The sequence below is a fragment of the Pan paniscus genome, chromosome 11, assembly GCF_029289425.2.
Source record: "Pan paniscus chromosome 11, NHGRI_mPanPan1-v2.0_pri, whole genome shotgun sequence".
NCBI lineage: Eukaryota > Metazoa > Chordata > Mammalia > Primates > Hominidae > Pan > Pan paniscus.
The window spans coordinates 10,373,383-10,391,651 of record NC_073260.2 but is presented as its reverse complement, the minus strand read 5'-3'; the positions used below and the strand labels follow the sequence as shown (position 1 = coordinate 10,391,651).

Here is an 18,269-nt window from a genome sequence, read left to right as displayed (position 1 = left end):
TTTTTTTTTTTTTTTTTGAGACGGAGTCTCGCTCTGTCGCCCAGGCTGGAGTTCAGTGGCGCGATTTCGACTCACTGCAACCTCTGCCTCCTGAGTTCAAGCGATTGTCCTGCCTCAGCCTCCTGAGTAGCTGGGATTACAGGCACGCATCACCACACTTGGCTAATTTTTGTATTTTTAATACTGGGATTACAGGCATGAGCCACCATGCCCAGCCGTAAATGGAAATTTTTATAAAGAATTGATAAATTGTTTATCCATAGTGGCTATACCATTTTGCATTCCCACTAGAAATGTATGAGAATTCTTTTTGTTTGACATTGTCACCAACACTTGGTATGGCTGTTAATTTTAAACATCCTAAATAAGTATATAGTAATATCTCATTGTGGTTTGTTTGTTTTGAGATAGGGTCTTGCTATTTTGCCCAAACTGGCCTTGAACTCCTGGATTCAAGTGATCCTTCTGCTTGGCCTCTTGAGTAGGCTGGGATTACAGGCATATGCCACCATGCCTGTCTTATTGTGGGTTTTTTTTTTATTTTTGAGACGGAGTCTCACACTGTCGCCCAGGGTGGAGTGCAGTGGCACGATCTTGGCTCACTGCAACCTCTGCCTCCTGAGTTCAAGCGATTCTCCTGCCTCAGCCTCCTGAGTAGCTGGGACTACAGGCATGCCACCACGTCCGGCTAATTTTTTGTATTTTTAGTAGAGACAGGGTTTCACCGTGTTAGCCAGGATGGTCTCAATCTCCTGACCTTGTGATCCACCCGCCTAGGCCTCCCAAAGTGCTGGGATTACTGGTGTGAGTCACCGCACCTGGTCTCACCGTGGTTTTAATTTGCATTTCCCTGATGACTAGTGATGTTGAACATCTTTTCACGTGCTTATTTACTTACACCTTCTTCAGTCAAGTGTCTGTTCACATTTTTATCCCATTGTTTTTTGTGGATGTTTGTCTTATCAAATTGTCAGAGTTCTTTATATACAGTATTGTAAATATAAGCTATTTACCAGATAGATGTTTTACAACTTTTTTCTTCCACCTAGTGGCTTGTCTTTTCCCACCTTAATTCTTTTTTTTTTTTTTTTTGAGACAAGGTCTCGGTTTGTCACTCAGACTGGAATCCAGTGGTGGGAACATGGCTCACTGCAGCCTCGACCTCCCTGACTCAAGTGACCCTCCTGTCACAGCCCCACAAGTAGCTGGGACTACAAGCAGGTACCACCATACCTGGCTAATTTTTGTATTTTTTTTTTTTTTTTTTGTAGAGATGGTTTTGCCATGTTGCCCAGGCTGGTCTTAAGCTCCTGCGCTCAAATGATTTATCTGCCTTGGCGCCTCCCAAAGTGCTGGGATGACAGGCATGAGCCACTGCTCCTAGACTGTATCTTTCCAAGAGCCAACATTTTAATTTTAATTTTTTTTTTTTTTTTTTGAGACGCTCTCACTCAGTCACCCAGGCTGGAGTGCAGTGGCACGATCTTGGCTAAGTGTAATCTCTGCCTCCCGGGTTCAAGGGATTCTCCTGCCTCCAGCCTCCCGAGTAGCTGGGATTACAGGCATGTGCCACCACGCCTTCCTAATTTGTATTATTTTTAGTAGAGATGGGGTTTCGCCATGTTGGCCAGGCTAGTCTCACTCCTGACCTCAGGTCATCCACCCGTCTCGGCCTCCCAGAGTGCTAGGATTACAGGCATGAGCCTCCTCACCCGGCCAAAATTTTAAGTTTTGATAAATGTTTTTGTCAGTTTTGTCTATTATGGCTCCTGCCTTTTGGAGCTTGTCCTTAAGTGTTTGATAGAATTTACCAGTGAAGCCATCTGGGTCTGGAGTTTTCTTTGTGGGAAGGTTTTTAATTCTTTTATTTATTGATTAAAATTTTTTTTATCTCTTTTTAAAATTTTCATCAAGTTTCTAACAAAGTTTTAAATACTGAATTGTTTTCCTTGATTGATACAAAGCTATTCAAGTTTCCTGTTTCTATTTGGGACAGTTTTGGTAATTTGTATCTTTTAAGGAATTTGTTCATTTCATTTCACTGGTGAAATGTATTTACATAAGGCTGTTCATATTATTTTCTTATGCTTTTACTCTCTTTAGAGTCTAGTGCTGTGCTCTTACTCATTTCTGATAATGGTAGTTTTTGTCTTCAATTTTCTTTATTAAAAAAAATTTTTTTTTGAGACAGAGTCTCACTCTATAGCCTAAACTGGAGTGCAGTGGCGCATTCTTGACTCACTGCAACATCCACCTCTAGGGCTCAAGTGATTCTTGTGCCTCAGCATCCCAAGTAGATGGGAGTACAGGTGTGCACTATTAAGCTCAGCTAATTTTTTGTATTTTAGTAGAGACAGGGTTTCACCATGTTGCCCAGGGTGGTCTTGAACTCCTGAGCTCAGGTGATCCGGCCCCCTCAGCCTCCCAAAGTGCTGGGATTATAGACGTGAGCCACCACGTCTGGCCAGTTTTCTTTATTGTAATGTCTGTTTTATATTTAATTGATTTCTGTTGTGTATTTTTTTTTTTTTAATTTTCACTCTTGTTGCCCAGGCTGGTGTGCAATGGTGTGATCTTGGCTCACTGCAATCTCTGCCTCCTGGGTTCAAATGATTCTCCTGCCTCAGCCTCCCAAGTAGCTGGGATTACAGGCGCCCACCACCATGCCCAGCTTTTTTTGTATTTTTAGTAGAGATGGGGTCTCACCATGTTGGCCAGGCTGGTCTCGAACTCCTGACCTCATGATCTGCCTGCCTCGGCCTCCTAAAGTGCTGAGATTACAGGCGTGAGCCACCGCGCCCGGACTCTCTCTCTTTTTTTAAAATTGATTTCTGCCTCCGTGTGTGTGTGTGTGTGTATGTGTGTGTGTGTGTGTGTGCGCGTGTGCATGTGTGTGCGCGCGCCCAGCCTTGTTCTTTATTTTTTATATATGTATATATTTTTTCTCCCTTTTTAAATGGATTTCTGTCTCTGTCTGTCTCTGTGTCTGTGTGTGTGTGTGTGTGTGTGTGTGTATGTGTTAGAAGTCTCACTGTCACGCAGAGTGAGACTCTCTGGATTTAATGTCCAAATATTGGATGTTTTTCGTAAATATCTGGGTTTTTTTTTTTTTGAGACAGGTTCTTTCTCTGTTGCCCAGGCTGGAGTTTAGTGGCACAATCACGGCTCACTGCAGCCTTGACCTCCTGGGCTCAGGTAATCCTCCTACCTCAGCCTCCCAACTAGCTAGGACTACAAGATGCTGCAGGTTTTGCCATGTTGCCCAGGCTAGTCTTGGACTCCCGGGCTGAAGGGATCTGACCACCTTGGCCTCCCAAAGTGCTGGGATTACAGGTGTGAAGTACTATAGCAGACGAAACATCTTACTGTTCTCAATGTTTTTATTTGATTCTGTTATCAGAGAACACATTCTTTGTCATTTTAGTCTTCTAAAATTTACTATCTCATGTTTTATGGCCTACCTTATGATCTTTGTTGGTGATTGTACCTGTACACCTGGAAAGAATGTCTAGTTGTTTTTTCAGTTGAATAGTATGAGTTTATTAGCAAGGGATTGGTAGTAACCTAAATGCTCATCCATCCAAGTGAGCAGGTAAAATCAATGATGGCATTTATGTGCAGTGGAATACTATGTAGTGTTAAAAATATTGAGTGTATTGGTTGAATAATCTATGGCATATCCACATAATGAATTATTATGGAAATAAAAGGATTAAAAATAGGGAGGGTTTTTGTGTGTGTGTGTGTGACAGAGTCTCACTGTGTCACCCAGGCTGGGGTACAGGGGCATGATCGTAGCCTACTGCAGCCTCAACCTCCCCAGCTCAAGTGACTCTCTTGCCTTAGGCTCCAGTGTAGCTGGGACTACAGGCATGCACCTCTATGCCTGGCTCATTTTTAAAAACTTTTTCTAGAGATGGAGTCTCACTGTGTTTCCCAGACTAGTCTTGAACTCCAGGCCTCAAACAGTCCTCCCACTTTGGCCTCCCTAAGTATTCAAGTATTAGGCTTATAGACGTGAGCCACCCTGCTAGTCCAGAAAATTTTTACTATACCTTTATAGGAGATAATTTTTAAGATACATTGTTGCAGCTGGGTGTATGGTGGCTCAGGCCTGTAATCCCACCACTTTGTGAGGTGAAGGTGGGAAGATTGGTTGAGCCCAGGAATTCAAGACCAGCCCTGGCAACATAGCAAGACCTTGCTTCTACAAAAAATTTTAAAAATTGGCTGGGCGCGGTGGCTCACGCCTGTAATCCCAGCACTTCGGGAGGCCAAGGTGGGCGGATCACCTGAGGTCAGGAGTTCGAAACCAGTCTGACCAACATGGTGAAACCCTGTCTCTACTAAAAAGAAAAAAATCAGCCAGGCGTGGTGGCAGGTGCCTGTAATCCCAGCTACTTGGGAGGCTGAGGCAAGAGAATTGCTTGAACCTGGGAGGCAGAAGTTGCAGTGAGCCAAGATCGCGCCATTGCACTCCAGCCTGGGGGATAAGAGTGAGACTTCGTCTCAAAAAAAAAAAAAAAAAAAAAAAAAAATTAAAAGAATTAGCTAGACATGGTGCTAACCTGTAGTTCCAGCTACTTGGATGGCTGAGGCAGGAGGATTGCTTGAGCCCGGTGGGTCAAAGCTGCAGTGAGCTGTGGGTGTACTCTGGGTGACAGAGCGAGACCCTCTCTCAAAAGAAAAGATACATTGGTTGGCTGGGCACAGTGGCTTACGCCTTTAATCCCAGTGCTTTGGCCTCCCAGGAGGATCGATTGAGGCTAGGAATTCAAAACCAGCCTCTGCAACATAGCAAGACCTGTTCTCTTCCAAAAATTTAAAAAAAGAAAAAATGAGCTGGGCATGTTTGTGCTCACTTTTAGTCCTAACTACTCGAGAGGCTCAGGTGAGAGGGCAGCTGCCATAAGCTATAATTGTACTGCTGCACTCCAGCCTGGGTGATAGAGTCAGACCTTGTCTCTTAAAAAAAAAGCAAAAAATCTGTCTCTTAAAAAAAAAAAATTAAATACGGACCAGGTGCAGTGGCTTGCGCCTGTAGTCTCAGCTATTTAGGAGGCTGAGGTAGGAGGATCAGTTGCGTGTAGCAGTTTGAGCAGCCATAATCTGCCACTGCACTGTATCCTGGGTGACAGATTGAGACCCTTTCTTTAAAAAATGTTTTTTAAGTACTATTTTTAATCTCATGTTATTTCTCTCCCATTTTGTTTTCATTGGTTGTACAGACAGAGCGCCAAGTGTCTCGCTGGTTTGTTCAGTGCCTTCGGGAACAGTCCATGCTGCTAGAAATTATTTTCCTTTATTATGCATACTTTGAGATGGCACCCAGTGACTTACTTGTATTAACCAAGATGTTTAAAGAGCAAGGATTTGGTAGTAGGCAGACCAATAGGCACCTGGTGGATGAGACTATGGATCCTTTTGTAGATCGGATTGGGTAAGTCAGTGAATTGAACATCATGGAACTTGCAATGTTTAGAGCATTGATACTATAGTGGTATGTAAGCAGGTGAGGGGTAGGTGTACTTTTCACTTAATGGGTGGGGAAATAGGTCTACTGCCACATTCCCTTTCATGCAGGGAGTAAAGACTGGGATTGAGAGAGGACTCTCAACATGAGTTTTGTAATCTGCTCTTTTACTTACTGTCTTCATTTAAGGGGTTCATTCATTCATTGAACAAAAATTTGTTGAACAACTATTGTAGGCCAAGCACTATGCAAATGCTAACAAGATAGTGATAAATAAGGCATATATGCTCGCTCTTCTCTTTCAGGTGATAGTCTATGGACTTTAAATTTCTTGGTTTTTCTCTATTTATGACCATGGATATATCCATAACTGGGGGCCTGGTCACTCTGTGAGCAAAGATATATACCAGTTAATTTTGTGTGTGTGTGGTATAGATGGGGTGTCACTTTGTTGTCCAAGATAGTCTTGAACTCCTGGCCTCAAGTGATCCTCCCACCTCTGCCTCTCAAAGTGTTAGGATTATAGGCGTTAGCCACTATGCCTGGCCCAATAGGTTTTTTTGATATCGCAGTGTCTTATATCTCACCTTTGTCTCTAGTGAGTTTCAGAACGGGATATATAACATGGTGATACTGTTTTTCTTTCTAGCTACTTCAGTGCCCTCATCCTGGTGGAGGGCATGGATATTGAGTCCTTGCATAAGTGTGCTTTGGATGACAGAAGAGAACTGCATCAGTTTGCGCAGGATGGGCTTATTTGTCAGGTGAACTTGGAATAGCCTCTTTTTTTTCAGAGGGTTTATAAGTTAGTAGTAGCTTTCAATTATTGAACTGCTGCATAAAATTTTCAGTGTTGTGGAACTCTACATTGTTCAGTGATGCAGAGGTTCTACAATGTTTTTGTTTTGTTTTTGTTTTGGTTTTTTGAGACGAAGTCTAGCTCTGTCACCATGCTGGAATGCAGTGGCGCGGTCTTGGCTCACTGCAACTTCCACCTCCTGGGTTCAAGTGATTCTTCTGCCTCAGCCTCCCAGGTAGCTGGGATCACAGCTAATTTTTGTATTTTTAGTAGAGACTGGGTTTCACCATTTTGGCCAAGAGGTCTCGATCTCCTGACTTCGTGATCCTCCCGCCTAAGCCTCCCAAAGTGCTGGGACTACAGGCGTGAGCCACCATGCCCAGTCTGTTTTGTTTTTTTTGAGACAGAGTCTTGCTCTATCACCCAGGCTGGAGTGCAGTGGTGCCATCTCGGCTCACTGCAACCTCCACCTCCTGGGTTCAAGAGATTCTCGTGCCTCAGCCTCTGGAATAGCTGGGATTACAGGCACATGCCACCACGCCCAGTTAATTTTTATATTTTTATTTTATTTATTTATTTATTTATTTATTTTCGAGATGGAGTATCGCTCTGTCACCCAGGCTGGAGTGCAGTGGCACGATCTCGGCCCACTGTAACCTCCACTTACTGGGTTCAAGCGATTCCTCTGCCTCAGCCTCTGAAGTAGCTGGGACTACAGGCACGTGCCACCACACCCAGCTTTTTAAAATTTTTTTAGTAGAGACGGGGTTTCAGCATATTGGCCAGGCTGGTCTTGAACTCCGTACCTTGTGATCCACCCGCCTCGGCCTCCCAAAGTGCTGGGATTACAGGCGTGAGCCACCGCGCCCGGCCAATTTTTATATTTTTAATAGAGATGGGGTTTCACTATGTTGGCCAGGCTAGTCTTGAACCCCTGACCTCAAGTGATCCACCTGCCTCAGCCTCCCAAAGTGCTGGAATTACAGGCTTGAGCCACCGTGCCCGGCCTCTACAATGTTAAACAGTTGATTAGACCTGGAGGAAATCTCAGATTTGTCAGTCATCTATACCAAGGTGATAATTGAGTCTGTGAGAGTGATTGATTCATGGAGATGGTACAAGGACAAAAGAGGCCCAAGGAGAAAACCCTGGGGATTGACTGCATTTAAGGAGCCTGTGAAAGAAGAGGAAAGGGGAAAAACATTGAGATGAGATGGTTAGGAAGATAGAAAATGAAGATAGAGCGTAGAAAGTTTGAGAAGGATCAGGATAAAATTTCTAAGGAATGTCTATTTTAACATGCATTTTATAATCTTAAGACTACATAAAATTAGTAGACAAATTTTGTGGGTAAAGGAAGAGTAATTGTAATTGAGGGGTTTATTAGTGAGGTGACTGGGGGTTTGAGAAGAGTGAAATATCAGAATGAGAGAGTGAGGCCACTCTTTATGGCTTGCTTATTGAGCGTGAGGAAGAATCTGGTCGAGGGATATTGACTGGTCGAGGGAGATGTAGATGTGTTTTCTTCTCTCACTAGGATATGGACTGTTTAATGTTGACCTTTGGGGACATTCCACATCATGCCCCAGTGCTTTTGGCCTGGGCTCTCCTCCGTCACACTCTGAACCCAGAAGAGACAAGCAGTGTGGTCCGGAAGATAGGTGGCACAGCCATCCAGCTGAATGTGTTTCAGTACTTGACCCGATTGCTCCAGTCCCTTGCCAGTGGGGGAAATGATGTGAGTTTAAGGCTCTGGGTGGTGAGCATGGGAGTGAGCTGGCAGAAGCATTATAATAATGTAATAGTTATAATGGTGGTGTGGATAATGGGATCATGTTGTAACTAACCTTTTGAGAGCATTTAGACATCATCAGACATTATTTATAATGTTTATGAACATTATCTTTTTGAATCCTTGTAACACTTCTTCGTGTTAAAGATTATCATTCTGTTTTATACATTAGGAAATTGAGACTCAGAGAGATGTAATTTGCCCAAAGCAACAAAAATGCCAGTAAATGGTAGATAACGGTTTGAACTCTTTGCCAGTAAAGTATGTCTTAAGAAGATAGCTTTGGCCATATTGACTGGAGAAGTCACTTTCAGGGGACTTAATTAACTGTAAGAAGATGAATTAGAAATTCTCTTGAGTCTTATGTTGGGGTTTGAGTGGCATGGTTCAGAGAGCTTGTTTGTTTGTTTGTTTGTTTGTTTTTGAGACAGAGTCTTGCTCTGTCACCCAGGCTGGAGTGCAGTGGCACGATCTTGGCTCACTGCAACCTCTGCCTCCCAAGTTCAAGCGATTCGCGTGCCTCAGCCTCCCAAGTAGCTGGGACTACGGGTGCCTGCCGCAACGCCTAGCTAATTTTTTGTATTTTTAGTAGAGACGGGGTTTTACCATCTTGGCCAAGCTAGTCTTGAACTCCTGACCTCGTGATCCACCCGCCTCGGCCTCCCAAAGTGCTGGGATTACAGGCGTGAGCCACCGTGCCCAGCTAGTGAGCTCGTTTTGACATGGTGAAATGAAACCTCAGGTTCAGCAATTATTTTTTCTTTTCCTTTTTCTTTTTTTTGAGACTGAGTCTTGCTCTATTGCCCAGGCTGTAGTACAGTGGATCTCAGCTCACTGCAACCTCTGCCTCCCGGATTCAAGTGATTCTCGTGCCTCAGCCTCCCAAGTAGCTGGGATTACAGGCACCTGCCACCATGCCCGGCTATTTTTTGTATTTGTAGTAGAGATGGGGTTTCACCATGTTGGCAAGGCTGGTCTCAAACTACTGATCTCAAGTGATCTGCCCACCTCAGCCTCCCAAAGTTCTGGGATTACAGGTGTGAGCCACCGTGCCCGGCCAAATCAGCAATTATACTCCTTGGTTGGTATGCATTTGCCCAAAGGAGTTGAAAACATATCCACACAAAAACATACACACAGACCTTTATAGCAGCTTTATTCGTAATTACTAAAACTCGAAAGCAACTAAAAGGTCCTTCAGCAAGTATAACTAAACTGTTGTACATCTAGATGATGGAATATTTATATACTGCTAAATGAGCCATCAAACCATGAAAAGACATGGAGAAAACATTAAATGCATATTAGTAAATGAAGCCAATCTAAAAAGGCTTCATAGTATATGATTCCAACTACGTGACATTCTGGAGAAGGCAAAACCTTGGAGACATTAAAGAGAATAGTGGGTTGCCAACGGTCTAGTGGAGCAGGAGGTCTGAATTAGGTAGAACACAGAGGATTTTTAGGGCAGTGAAGCTATTCCATGTGATACTACAATGGTGGATACATGTCATACTTGTCCAAAAATCCATACAATGTGCAACACAAGAGTGACCCTTAGTGTAAACTGTGGACTTTGGGTGATAATAATAATGCCAATTGAAGTTATTCAGTTGTAACAATTGTACTGTTTTGGTGGGATGCTATTTATGTGTGGAGGCAGAGGATATATGGGAAATCTTTGTACTTTTCTGCTCAGTTTTGCTATGAACCTAAAACTGCTGTACAAAACAAAGCCTATTTAAAAGGAAGAAAACTCAGCCAGCAGGCCCTACTCGTTGTCACTGGTTGGCTTATCTTGGTGGCCATTCAGGTGCTATATCAATTCCCATTACCACATGCAGACTGTTTACTGTAGGCTGGATATGGTTTTCTTCTTCCCCACACAAACTTTGATGATTTTGGCAATAATTCCCTTCTGATTTTATTCTTGACTTTGTTGTAATATTTGTGGTTCCTGCTTTCTGTTTTCTCCCTTGGTCTTCCTGATCTTGTAACTAAATTAGGAAAATTATGAAGCTTCAGATTTCCTTCCCATTTGTTTACAAAGAATATATGAATGCGATAGGATTATGCCGAACCTGGGGAAGAGTTGTATTACTCAGAATGATTCACTGACTCCTTTGTCATTCTAGTGCACCACCAGCACTGCATGCATGTGTGTCTATGGACTGCTCTCTTTCGTTCTGACCTCGTTGGAGCTGCACACCCTGGGCAATCAGCAGGTCAGTGTCTGGCTTTCATGAAGCTGTCTCTACTGCCCAGCTTTGCAATCAAGTCCCAAAAATATACCCCCATTGGATCTGATATTATTTACCTCATGTGTTAATTTGTTTACTGGCGCTCATTTTTTTATTTACTTTTTTCTTTTTTTTTTGAGATGGAGTCCTGCTCTGTCCCCCAGGCTGGAGTGTGGTGGCGCGATCTTGGCTCACTGCAGCGTCCGCCTCCTGGGTTCAAGCAATTCTCCTGTCTCAGTCTCCTAAGTAGCTGGAATTACAGGCGTCCGCCACCTCGCCCAGTTAATTTCTGTATTTTTGGTAGAGACGGGCTTTCGCCATGTCGACCAGGCTGGTCTTAAACTCCTGACATCAGGTGATCTGCCTGCCTCGGCCTCCCAAAGTGCTGGGATAACAGGCATGAGCCACTGCACCCGGCCTTATCTTTATTTACTGTTATATAGGTGATAAATGTTAATTTTAGAAAAAACAGAAAATGCTGTAAAAAGAAAAAAGTATAGTCCTATCACATAGATAACTTGATAACATTTTGATGTATTCCCTTCCATTTTCCAAATACGTATATACATGAAAATATAGTAATTCTTCTCTAGAAATGGAACAACAATGGATATACTATTTTTAAAATTTCTGTTTATTTATTTATTTATGCATTTATTTTTTTTGAGGCGGAGTCTTGCTCTGTTGCCCAGGCTAGAGTGCAGTGACGCAATCTCGGCTCACTGCAACCTCTGCCTCCTGGGTTCAAGCGGTTCTTCTGCCTCAGCCTCTTAAATAGCTGGGATTAGAGGTGCCTGCCACCGCGCCCGGCTAATTTTTTTATTTTTGGTAGAGACGGGGTTTCACCATCTTGGCCAGCTGGTCTCAAACTCCTGACCTCGTGATCCACCTGCCTTGGCTTCCCAAAATGCTGGGATTACAGGTGTGAGCCACCGCGCCCGGCCCTGCTTGTTTATTTTTTAAGAGACCGGGTCTCAGTATGTTGCCCAGGCTGGTCTCAAACTCCAGGACTTCTCACCTCGGCTTCCCAAATATATACCATTTTGTAACCTCATTTTTTTTACTGTGTAGTACATCTGTCCCAGACATTTGTTGGTGCTAGTAAGTCTTCTGCAGCAGGTTGTTTTTTTTTTTTTTTTTTTTGAGACAGGGTCTCACTCTGTTGCCCAGGCTGGTCTTGAACTCCTGGGCTTAAGCTGTCCATCCCTGTCAGCCTCCCACAGTGCTGGGATTATAGGTGTGAGCTATGGCACCTAGCCTAAAATGTTTTTTAAGATGAAACATTTCAAACTTATACCAGAGAAGACAAAATTACATAATGAACCCCATGAGCCCATCACCAGCTTCTACCAGTTGTCATCTCGTGGATAATCCTTTTTCTGCCCCTTCCCTCCTTGATTATTTCAAAGCAAATGTCAGATACTATTTAACTTAATCTACAGACATTTCAACAAAACTTAACATTACAACCGTTATCACACAAAAGCCCCCCAGAAAACATTGTCTCTTTTTTTTTTTTTGGAGACAGGCTGGAGTGCAGAATACAGTGGCGCGATCTTGTCCCACTTCAACCTGCACCCCCTGGGCTTAGATGATCCATTCACCTTAGCCTCCTGAGTAGCTGGGACTACAGGCGTGTGCCACCATGCTCAGCTAATTTTTGTGTTTTTCTTGTAGAGATGGAGTTTTGCCATGTTGGCCAGGCTGGTCCCGAACTCCTGACCTCAGGTGATCCCACCGCCTCCGCCTCCCAGAGTGCTGGGATTATAGGTGTGAGCCACCATGCCTGGCCGAAGTTATTTTTTTTATGCTCAGTCCCATATTTGGCCTGTAACAGCTTTCTAAATCTGTTTGACACTACCCTTATATATTTTGATAGCTCTGTTGCTTTCTTTTCTTTTTTATTTTCTCCGTTGCTTACTTTTTAAATTTAATTAATTAATTTCTTTTTCTTTTCCTTTTTTTTTTTTTTTTTGAGACGGAGTCTCGCCCTTGTCCAGGCTGGAGTGCGGTGGCATGATCTCGGCTCACTGCAAGCTCTGCCTCCTGAGTTCACGCCATTCTCCTGCCTCAGCCTCCCGAGTAGCTGGGACTACAGGCGCCTGCCACCATGCCTGGCTTTTTTTTTTTTTTTTTTTTTTTTTTTGAGACGGAGTCTCGCTCTGTCGCCCAGGCTGGAGTGCAGTGGCGCGATCTCGGCTCACTGCAAGCTCCGCCTCCCGGGTTCACGCCATTCTCCTGCCTCAGCCTCCCGAGTAGCCGGGACTACAGGCGCCCGCTACCACGCCCGGCTAATTTTTTGTATTTTTAGTAGAGACGGGGTTTCACCGTGTTAGCCAGGATGGTCTCGATCTCCTGACCTCGTGATCCACCCGCCTCGGCCTCCCAAAGTGCTGGGATTACAGGCGTGAGCCACCGCGCCCGGCCTACCTGGCTTTTTTTTGTATTTTTAGTAGAGATGGGGTTTCACCGTGTTAGCCAGGATGATCTCGATTTCCTGACCTCGTGATCCGCCCGCCTCAGCCTCCCAAAGTGCTAGGATTACAGGCGTGAGCCACCGCGCCTGGCCTTATTTATTTTTCTTTAAGACGGAGTCTCGCTCTGTCGCCCAGGCTGGAGAGTAAGTGGCGTGATCTCCACTCACTTCAAGTCTGCCTCCTGGGTTCAAGCAATTCTCCTGCCTCAGTCTCCTGAGTAACTGAGTTTACAGGTGTACGCCACCACATCTGGCGAATTTTTGTATTTTTAGTAGACGGGGTTTTGCCATGTTGGCCAGGCTGGCCTCAAACTCCTGACCTCAAGTGATCCGCCTGCCTCAGCCTCCCAAAGTGCTGGGATTACAGGCATTAGCCACTGCACCAGGCCTATGTTAATTTTTTATTGTTTTGAAACGGAGTCTCACTCTGTCGCCCAGGCTGGAGTACAGTGGTGTGATTTCAGATCGCTGCAAACTCTTGTCTCCTGGGTTCAAGTGATTTTCCTGCCTCATCCCCTTGAGTAGCTGGGATTACAGGTGTGCGCTACCATGTCTGGCTAGTTTTTGTATGTAGAGACAGCGTTTCCCGTTGTTGGCCAGGCTGATCTCAAACTCCTGACCTCAAGTGATCTGCCTGCCTTGGCCTGTCAGAGTGCTTGGGTTATAGGTGTGAGCCACTGTGCCTTGCCTCTTTTCTCTGTTGCTTTCTGGTACAAGATGTTACAGGATTATCTTGTAAGATTCTTGCGTAAGACCTGAAATCTGCTTATTCTAATAGCCTTGGTTATTTTTAGTGGGAAATGATATTTGATGAGTATCCTGAAAACTAAATCACTCTGTTCATTTTTAGTGACTAGGAACTTGTTTTGTAAATTGACTAACTTGGTGAAAATTAAAATTTTTTATCATTAGAGAGAAATGAGTTTGTGTTGAATTGAAAGACTCAATTTCTAGAGGCTGGGTGTGGTGGCTTACTCCTGTAATCCCAGCACTTTGGGAGACCAAAGAGGGCAGATCATCTGAGGTCAGGAGTTTGAGATTAGCCTGGCCAACATGGTGAAACCCCATCTTTACTAAAAATACAAAAATTAGCTGGACATGGTGGCGGGCGCCTGTAATCCCAGCTACTTGGGAGGCTGAGGCAGGAGAATTGCTTGAACCCGGGAGGCGGAGGTTGCAGTGAGCTGAGACTGTGACATTGCACTCCAGCCTGGGCAACAAGAGCAAAACTTTGTCTCCAAAAAAAAAAAAAGACTCAATTTCTAAAGGTCATGGGCATAGAACAAGGTTTGTGTACTTTGGGAGAATTCTGGTTACTTTTGACCTGACCTTACACCTGGAGGATTGGTATTAACATATTAGGGCCAAGCACTGTGGCCCACACCTGTAATCCCAGCACTTTCCAAGGCCAAGGTGGGTAGAACACCTGAGCTCAGGAGTTCAGGACCAGCCTGGGCAACATGATGAAGCCCTGTCTCTACCAAAAATACAAAAAGTTAACTGAGTGTGGTGGTGCGCACCTGTAGTCCCAGCTACTCAGGAGGCTGAGGTAGGATCACTTGCCTGGGAGACACAGGTTTCAGTGTGCTGAGATGGCATCACTGCACTCCAACCTGGGAGACGGAGTGAGACCCCATCTCAATAACAACAAAAAAAACAGAGTTGCAGGAGTCCTGGTACTTGGATTTTTTTTTTTTTTTTTTTTAGACGGAGTCTCGCTCTGTCACCCAGGCTGGAGTGCAGTGGCGCGATCTCGGCTCACTGCAAGCTCTGCCTCCCATGTTCATGCCATTCTCCTGCCTCAGCCTCCCCAGCAGCAGGGACTACAGGCGCCCGCCGCCATACCCAGCTAATTTTTTTGTATTTTTAGTAGAGACGGGTTTCACCATGTTAGCCAGGATGGTCTCGATCTCCTGACCTTGTGATCCGCCTGCCTCGGCCTCCCAAAGTGTTGGCATTATAGGCATGAGCCACCGTGCCCGGCCAGGTACTTGGATTTTAAAGAAATCATTCAGTGAGCATTTATTAGATTCCCTGTGTATGCTAAGCTCTGTGCTAAGCGCTAAGGATAAAACAATTAAAGACATTGTTCTTGGCCAGGCACAGTGGCTCATGTCTGTAATCCCAGCACTTTGGGAGGCCAAGGCAGGTGGGCCACCTGAGGTCAGGAGTTTGAGACCAGCCCAGCCAACATGGTGAAACTAAAATGGCAGAGATGAGCTGGGCGTGGTGGTGGGCACCTATAATCCCAGTTACTCGGGATGCTGAGGCAGGAGAATTGCTTAAACCGGGGAGGCGGAGGTTGCAGTGAGCCGAGATTGTGCTATTACACTCCAGTCTGAGTGAAAGACCGAAACTTCATCTAAAAAAAAGAAAGACATTGTTTTTGCCCTCTAGGAGAGCAGTTTAGCTGAGCCTAGTAATAACTTACATTTATGTGGCATTTTTGAATTTACAGTCTACTTCCTCATACATTATCTCATTTAATCCTTATTTATAATCCTTACTTATAATCCTACTTTGAAGCAGAAATTACTGTCCCCATTTTACAGATAAAGCATTTCTGGCTCAGAGAGATGAATTTGTCTAACATCGTACAGCAGACACAACACACCCTGGACAGGATATAATCTTACTTTTTAAACCCAGAGTTCTTGGCTGGGCATGGTGGTACACTTCTGTAACCCAGTGCTTTGGGAGGCGGAGGCGAGAAGATCACTTAAACCCAGGAGTTAAAGGCTGCAGTGAGCTATGATGGTGCCACTGCACTCCAGTCTTGGCAACAGAGCAAGGCCCTGTCTCTAAAAATAGATACATACCTACTTACATACATATATACAAAAATGGTAGAAAGAGGCTGGTCTCACGCCTGTAATCCCAGCACTTTGGGAGGCTGAGGCGGGCGGATCACGAGGTCAGGAGATCGAGACCATCCTGGCTAACATGGTGAAACCCCGTCTCTACTAAAAATACAAAAAATTAGCTGGGCGTGGTGGCAGGCGCCTGTAGTCCCAGCTACTCGGGAGGCTGAGGCAGGAGAATGGCGTGAATCTGGGAGGCGGAGCTTGCAGTGAGCCAAGATCGCGCCACTGCACTCCAGCCTGGGCGACAGAGTGAGACTCTGTCTCAAAAAAAAAAAAAAAAAAAAAAAAGGTAAAAAGGAAGAAACAAACCCACTCACCCAGAATTCTTGTGCTCTAGTCTGGGTGATAGAGCATGACCTTGTCTTTAAACATAAATAAATGAATCAGTCAACCAACCCATCCACCCTTAAGCAGTTTTTTTGTTTGTTTGTTTTTTGAGACAGAGCCTCACTTTGTTGCCCAGGCTAGAGTACAGTGGCATGATCTCGGCTCACTGCTACCTCCATTGCCTGGGTTCAAGTGATTCTCATGCCTCAGCCACTCAAGTAGCTGGGATTATAAGGTGTGCGCCACCACGCCTGGCTAACTTTCGTATTTTTAGTAGACATGGGGTTTCACCATGTTGGCCAGGCCGGTCTCGAATTCCTGACCTCAAGTGATCTGCTGGCCTTGCCTCCCAAGGTGTTAGGATTATAGGGGTAGCCCCCGCACCCAGCCAACCAACCAATTCTTAACCAGTTTTTTCTGACTTTCTATATTAAGGTGTTTATTTTATTTTATTTATTTATTTGTTTTCAAGAACAGGATTTACTATGTTCCCCAGGCTGCTCTGGAACTCCTGGATTGAAGTGGTCTTCCCACTTTAGTGTTTATTGGTGTTTTGGTGTTTTTATTTCAACAGAATACAATAATAAAGATAGACTGGTTCAGCTAGGGAAAATGATCCATTTTTCTTCCCTTCCTCAAACAGGATATAATTGATACAGCATGTGAAGTATTGGCCGACCCTTCTCTTCCGGAACTGTTCTGGGGAACAGTAAGTATGTCAGAGAGAGTCACTGCATAGCAAAAGAATTGTTCAAACACTTGTTTTCTTACAGGTTTTGTACTAAGCATTCATGTGCATTTTCTCATTTAATCTTCATAAAAATGTATGAAGTAGATACTATTACTGTCCCTCTTTTAATGTGATGACACATGACACTTAGAGATGTGAAGTGATTTGCTCAAAGTCACACATAGAAAGAGGCAGCCAGAACCCAGTTCTGTCTGACTTGAGTCTGCAGCCTATGTTATTACCAGTGTGCTGTCTCCAGCCCACCAGGTTTTTTTTTTGTTTTGGTTTTGTCTTGTTTTTTGAGATGGAGTCTTGCTCTGTTGCCCAGGCTGGAGTGCAGTGGTGCGATCTCGGCCCACTGCAACCTCTGCCTCCCGGGTTCAAGCAGTTCTCCTGCCTCAGCCTCCCAAGTAGCTGGGATTACAGGCGCCCGCCACCATGCCTGGCTAATTTTTTGTATTTCTAGTAGAGACGGGGTTTCACTATGTTGGCCAGGCTGGTCTCGATCTCCTGACCTTGTGATCTGCCAGCCTCGGCCTCCCAAAGTGCTGGGGTTACAGGCGTGAGCCACTGAGCCTGGCCTTCCAACCCACCAGTTTTTTGTTTTTATATATGGCAGTGTTTTAGACACCAGTGTTCCTGCAGCTCTTGAAAGTGCTTTTAGGAGATTGTAACCGTAGCCTATGAGTTGTCAGGGTATTGTAACTAGTTAGAGTGAGAATTTGGCTTTGAAAAGAACAATTTCTCACCAGTACTTGCTCTGAGCATTGACAACAGTCTCAAACCTCAAGATCCAACTGATGATCTACCTGTATATTTTACCCTCTTTTTTGTAAGATGCTGTCTGATGTTATAGAACCACAGTGCTCCTGGGAGAAGGAGAAGCTGGTATGAAATAGTATCTAGAGTGAGGATCTGTGGTTGCTGTGTGGTAGCCAACTGCTGACATAGTTGGGTAATTTGCACTTTAGTGGAAACATGTAATGCACAGGTGAACAATACTGTCTTCCCATAGAAAGGATGGCTGGGAAGGTCACTGGATAGAATAGTAATCTTTTTTTAGGTCCCTCACTAAATCAATTATTTTATATCCTTTTTCAGTGGAAATATGAAAGTCTTAAATTATTAAGGAGGGATGATATCTGTCTAAAAGGAAGGATTAATTCTAAATTTTCTCATGATTGCTGGGAAATTTGGAGAGATGTTAATTTGTGGATAATGTGAAGATCAGTGATTTGTCCCATTCCACCACAGGAGCCAACTTCTGGCCTTGGGATCATTCTGGACAGTGTGTGTGGAATGTTTCCCCACCTTCTCTCCCCACTCCTGCAACTGCTCCGAGCCCTGGTATCAGGGAAGTCCACAGCCAAAAAGGTAAGTTGCTTAGTCAGATAAGTAAAGAGAATGGGAGATTCTTCATGGAGACTTTATTAGGAATCTTTTTTGCTTTCCACATTGCAGTTCTACTGCCATGACAAAAGTTAGTCTGAAGGTGAATGAAAGATACCAAAGATAGCACCTCAATTCTAAAAAATTAAATAATCTTTTCATTAAGTACCTATTGTAGA

At 44.3% G+C, this 18,269-nt stretch overlaps 1 protein-coding gene across 4 annotated transcripts in view; it reads left to right on the top strand.

Moving 5' to 3' along the window:
• The window catches only part of NUP188 (nucleoporin 188), a 58,582-nt gene that overhangs the window by 13,158 nt on the left and 27,155 nt on the right, over window positions 1-18,269 (top strand). For all 4 annotated transcript variants that reach the window (XM_055117133.2, XM_003822348.5, XM_008975905.5 and 1 more), the window contains exons 9-14: window positions 5,229-5,440; window positions 6,123-6,237; window positions 7,810-8,010; window positions 10,200-10,289; window positions 16,615-16,680; window positions 17,956-18,075. In XM_055117133.2, coding sequence (XP_054973108.1) covers window positions 5,229-5,440; window positions 6,123-6,237; window positions 7,810-8,010; window positions 10,200-10,289; window positions 16,615-16,680; window positions 17,956-18,075 — 804 coding nt within the window. The remainder of the gene's footprint in view (window positions 1-5,228; window positions 5,441-6,122; window positions 6,238-7,809; window positions 8,011-10,199; window positions 10,290-16,614; window positions 16,681-17,955; window positions 18,076-18,269) is intronic.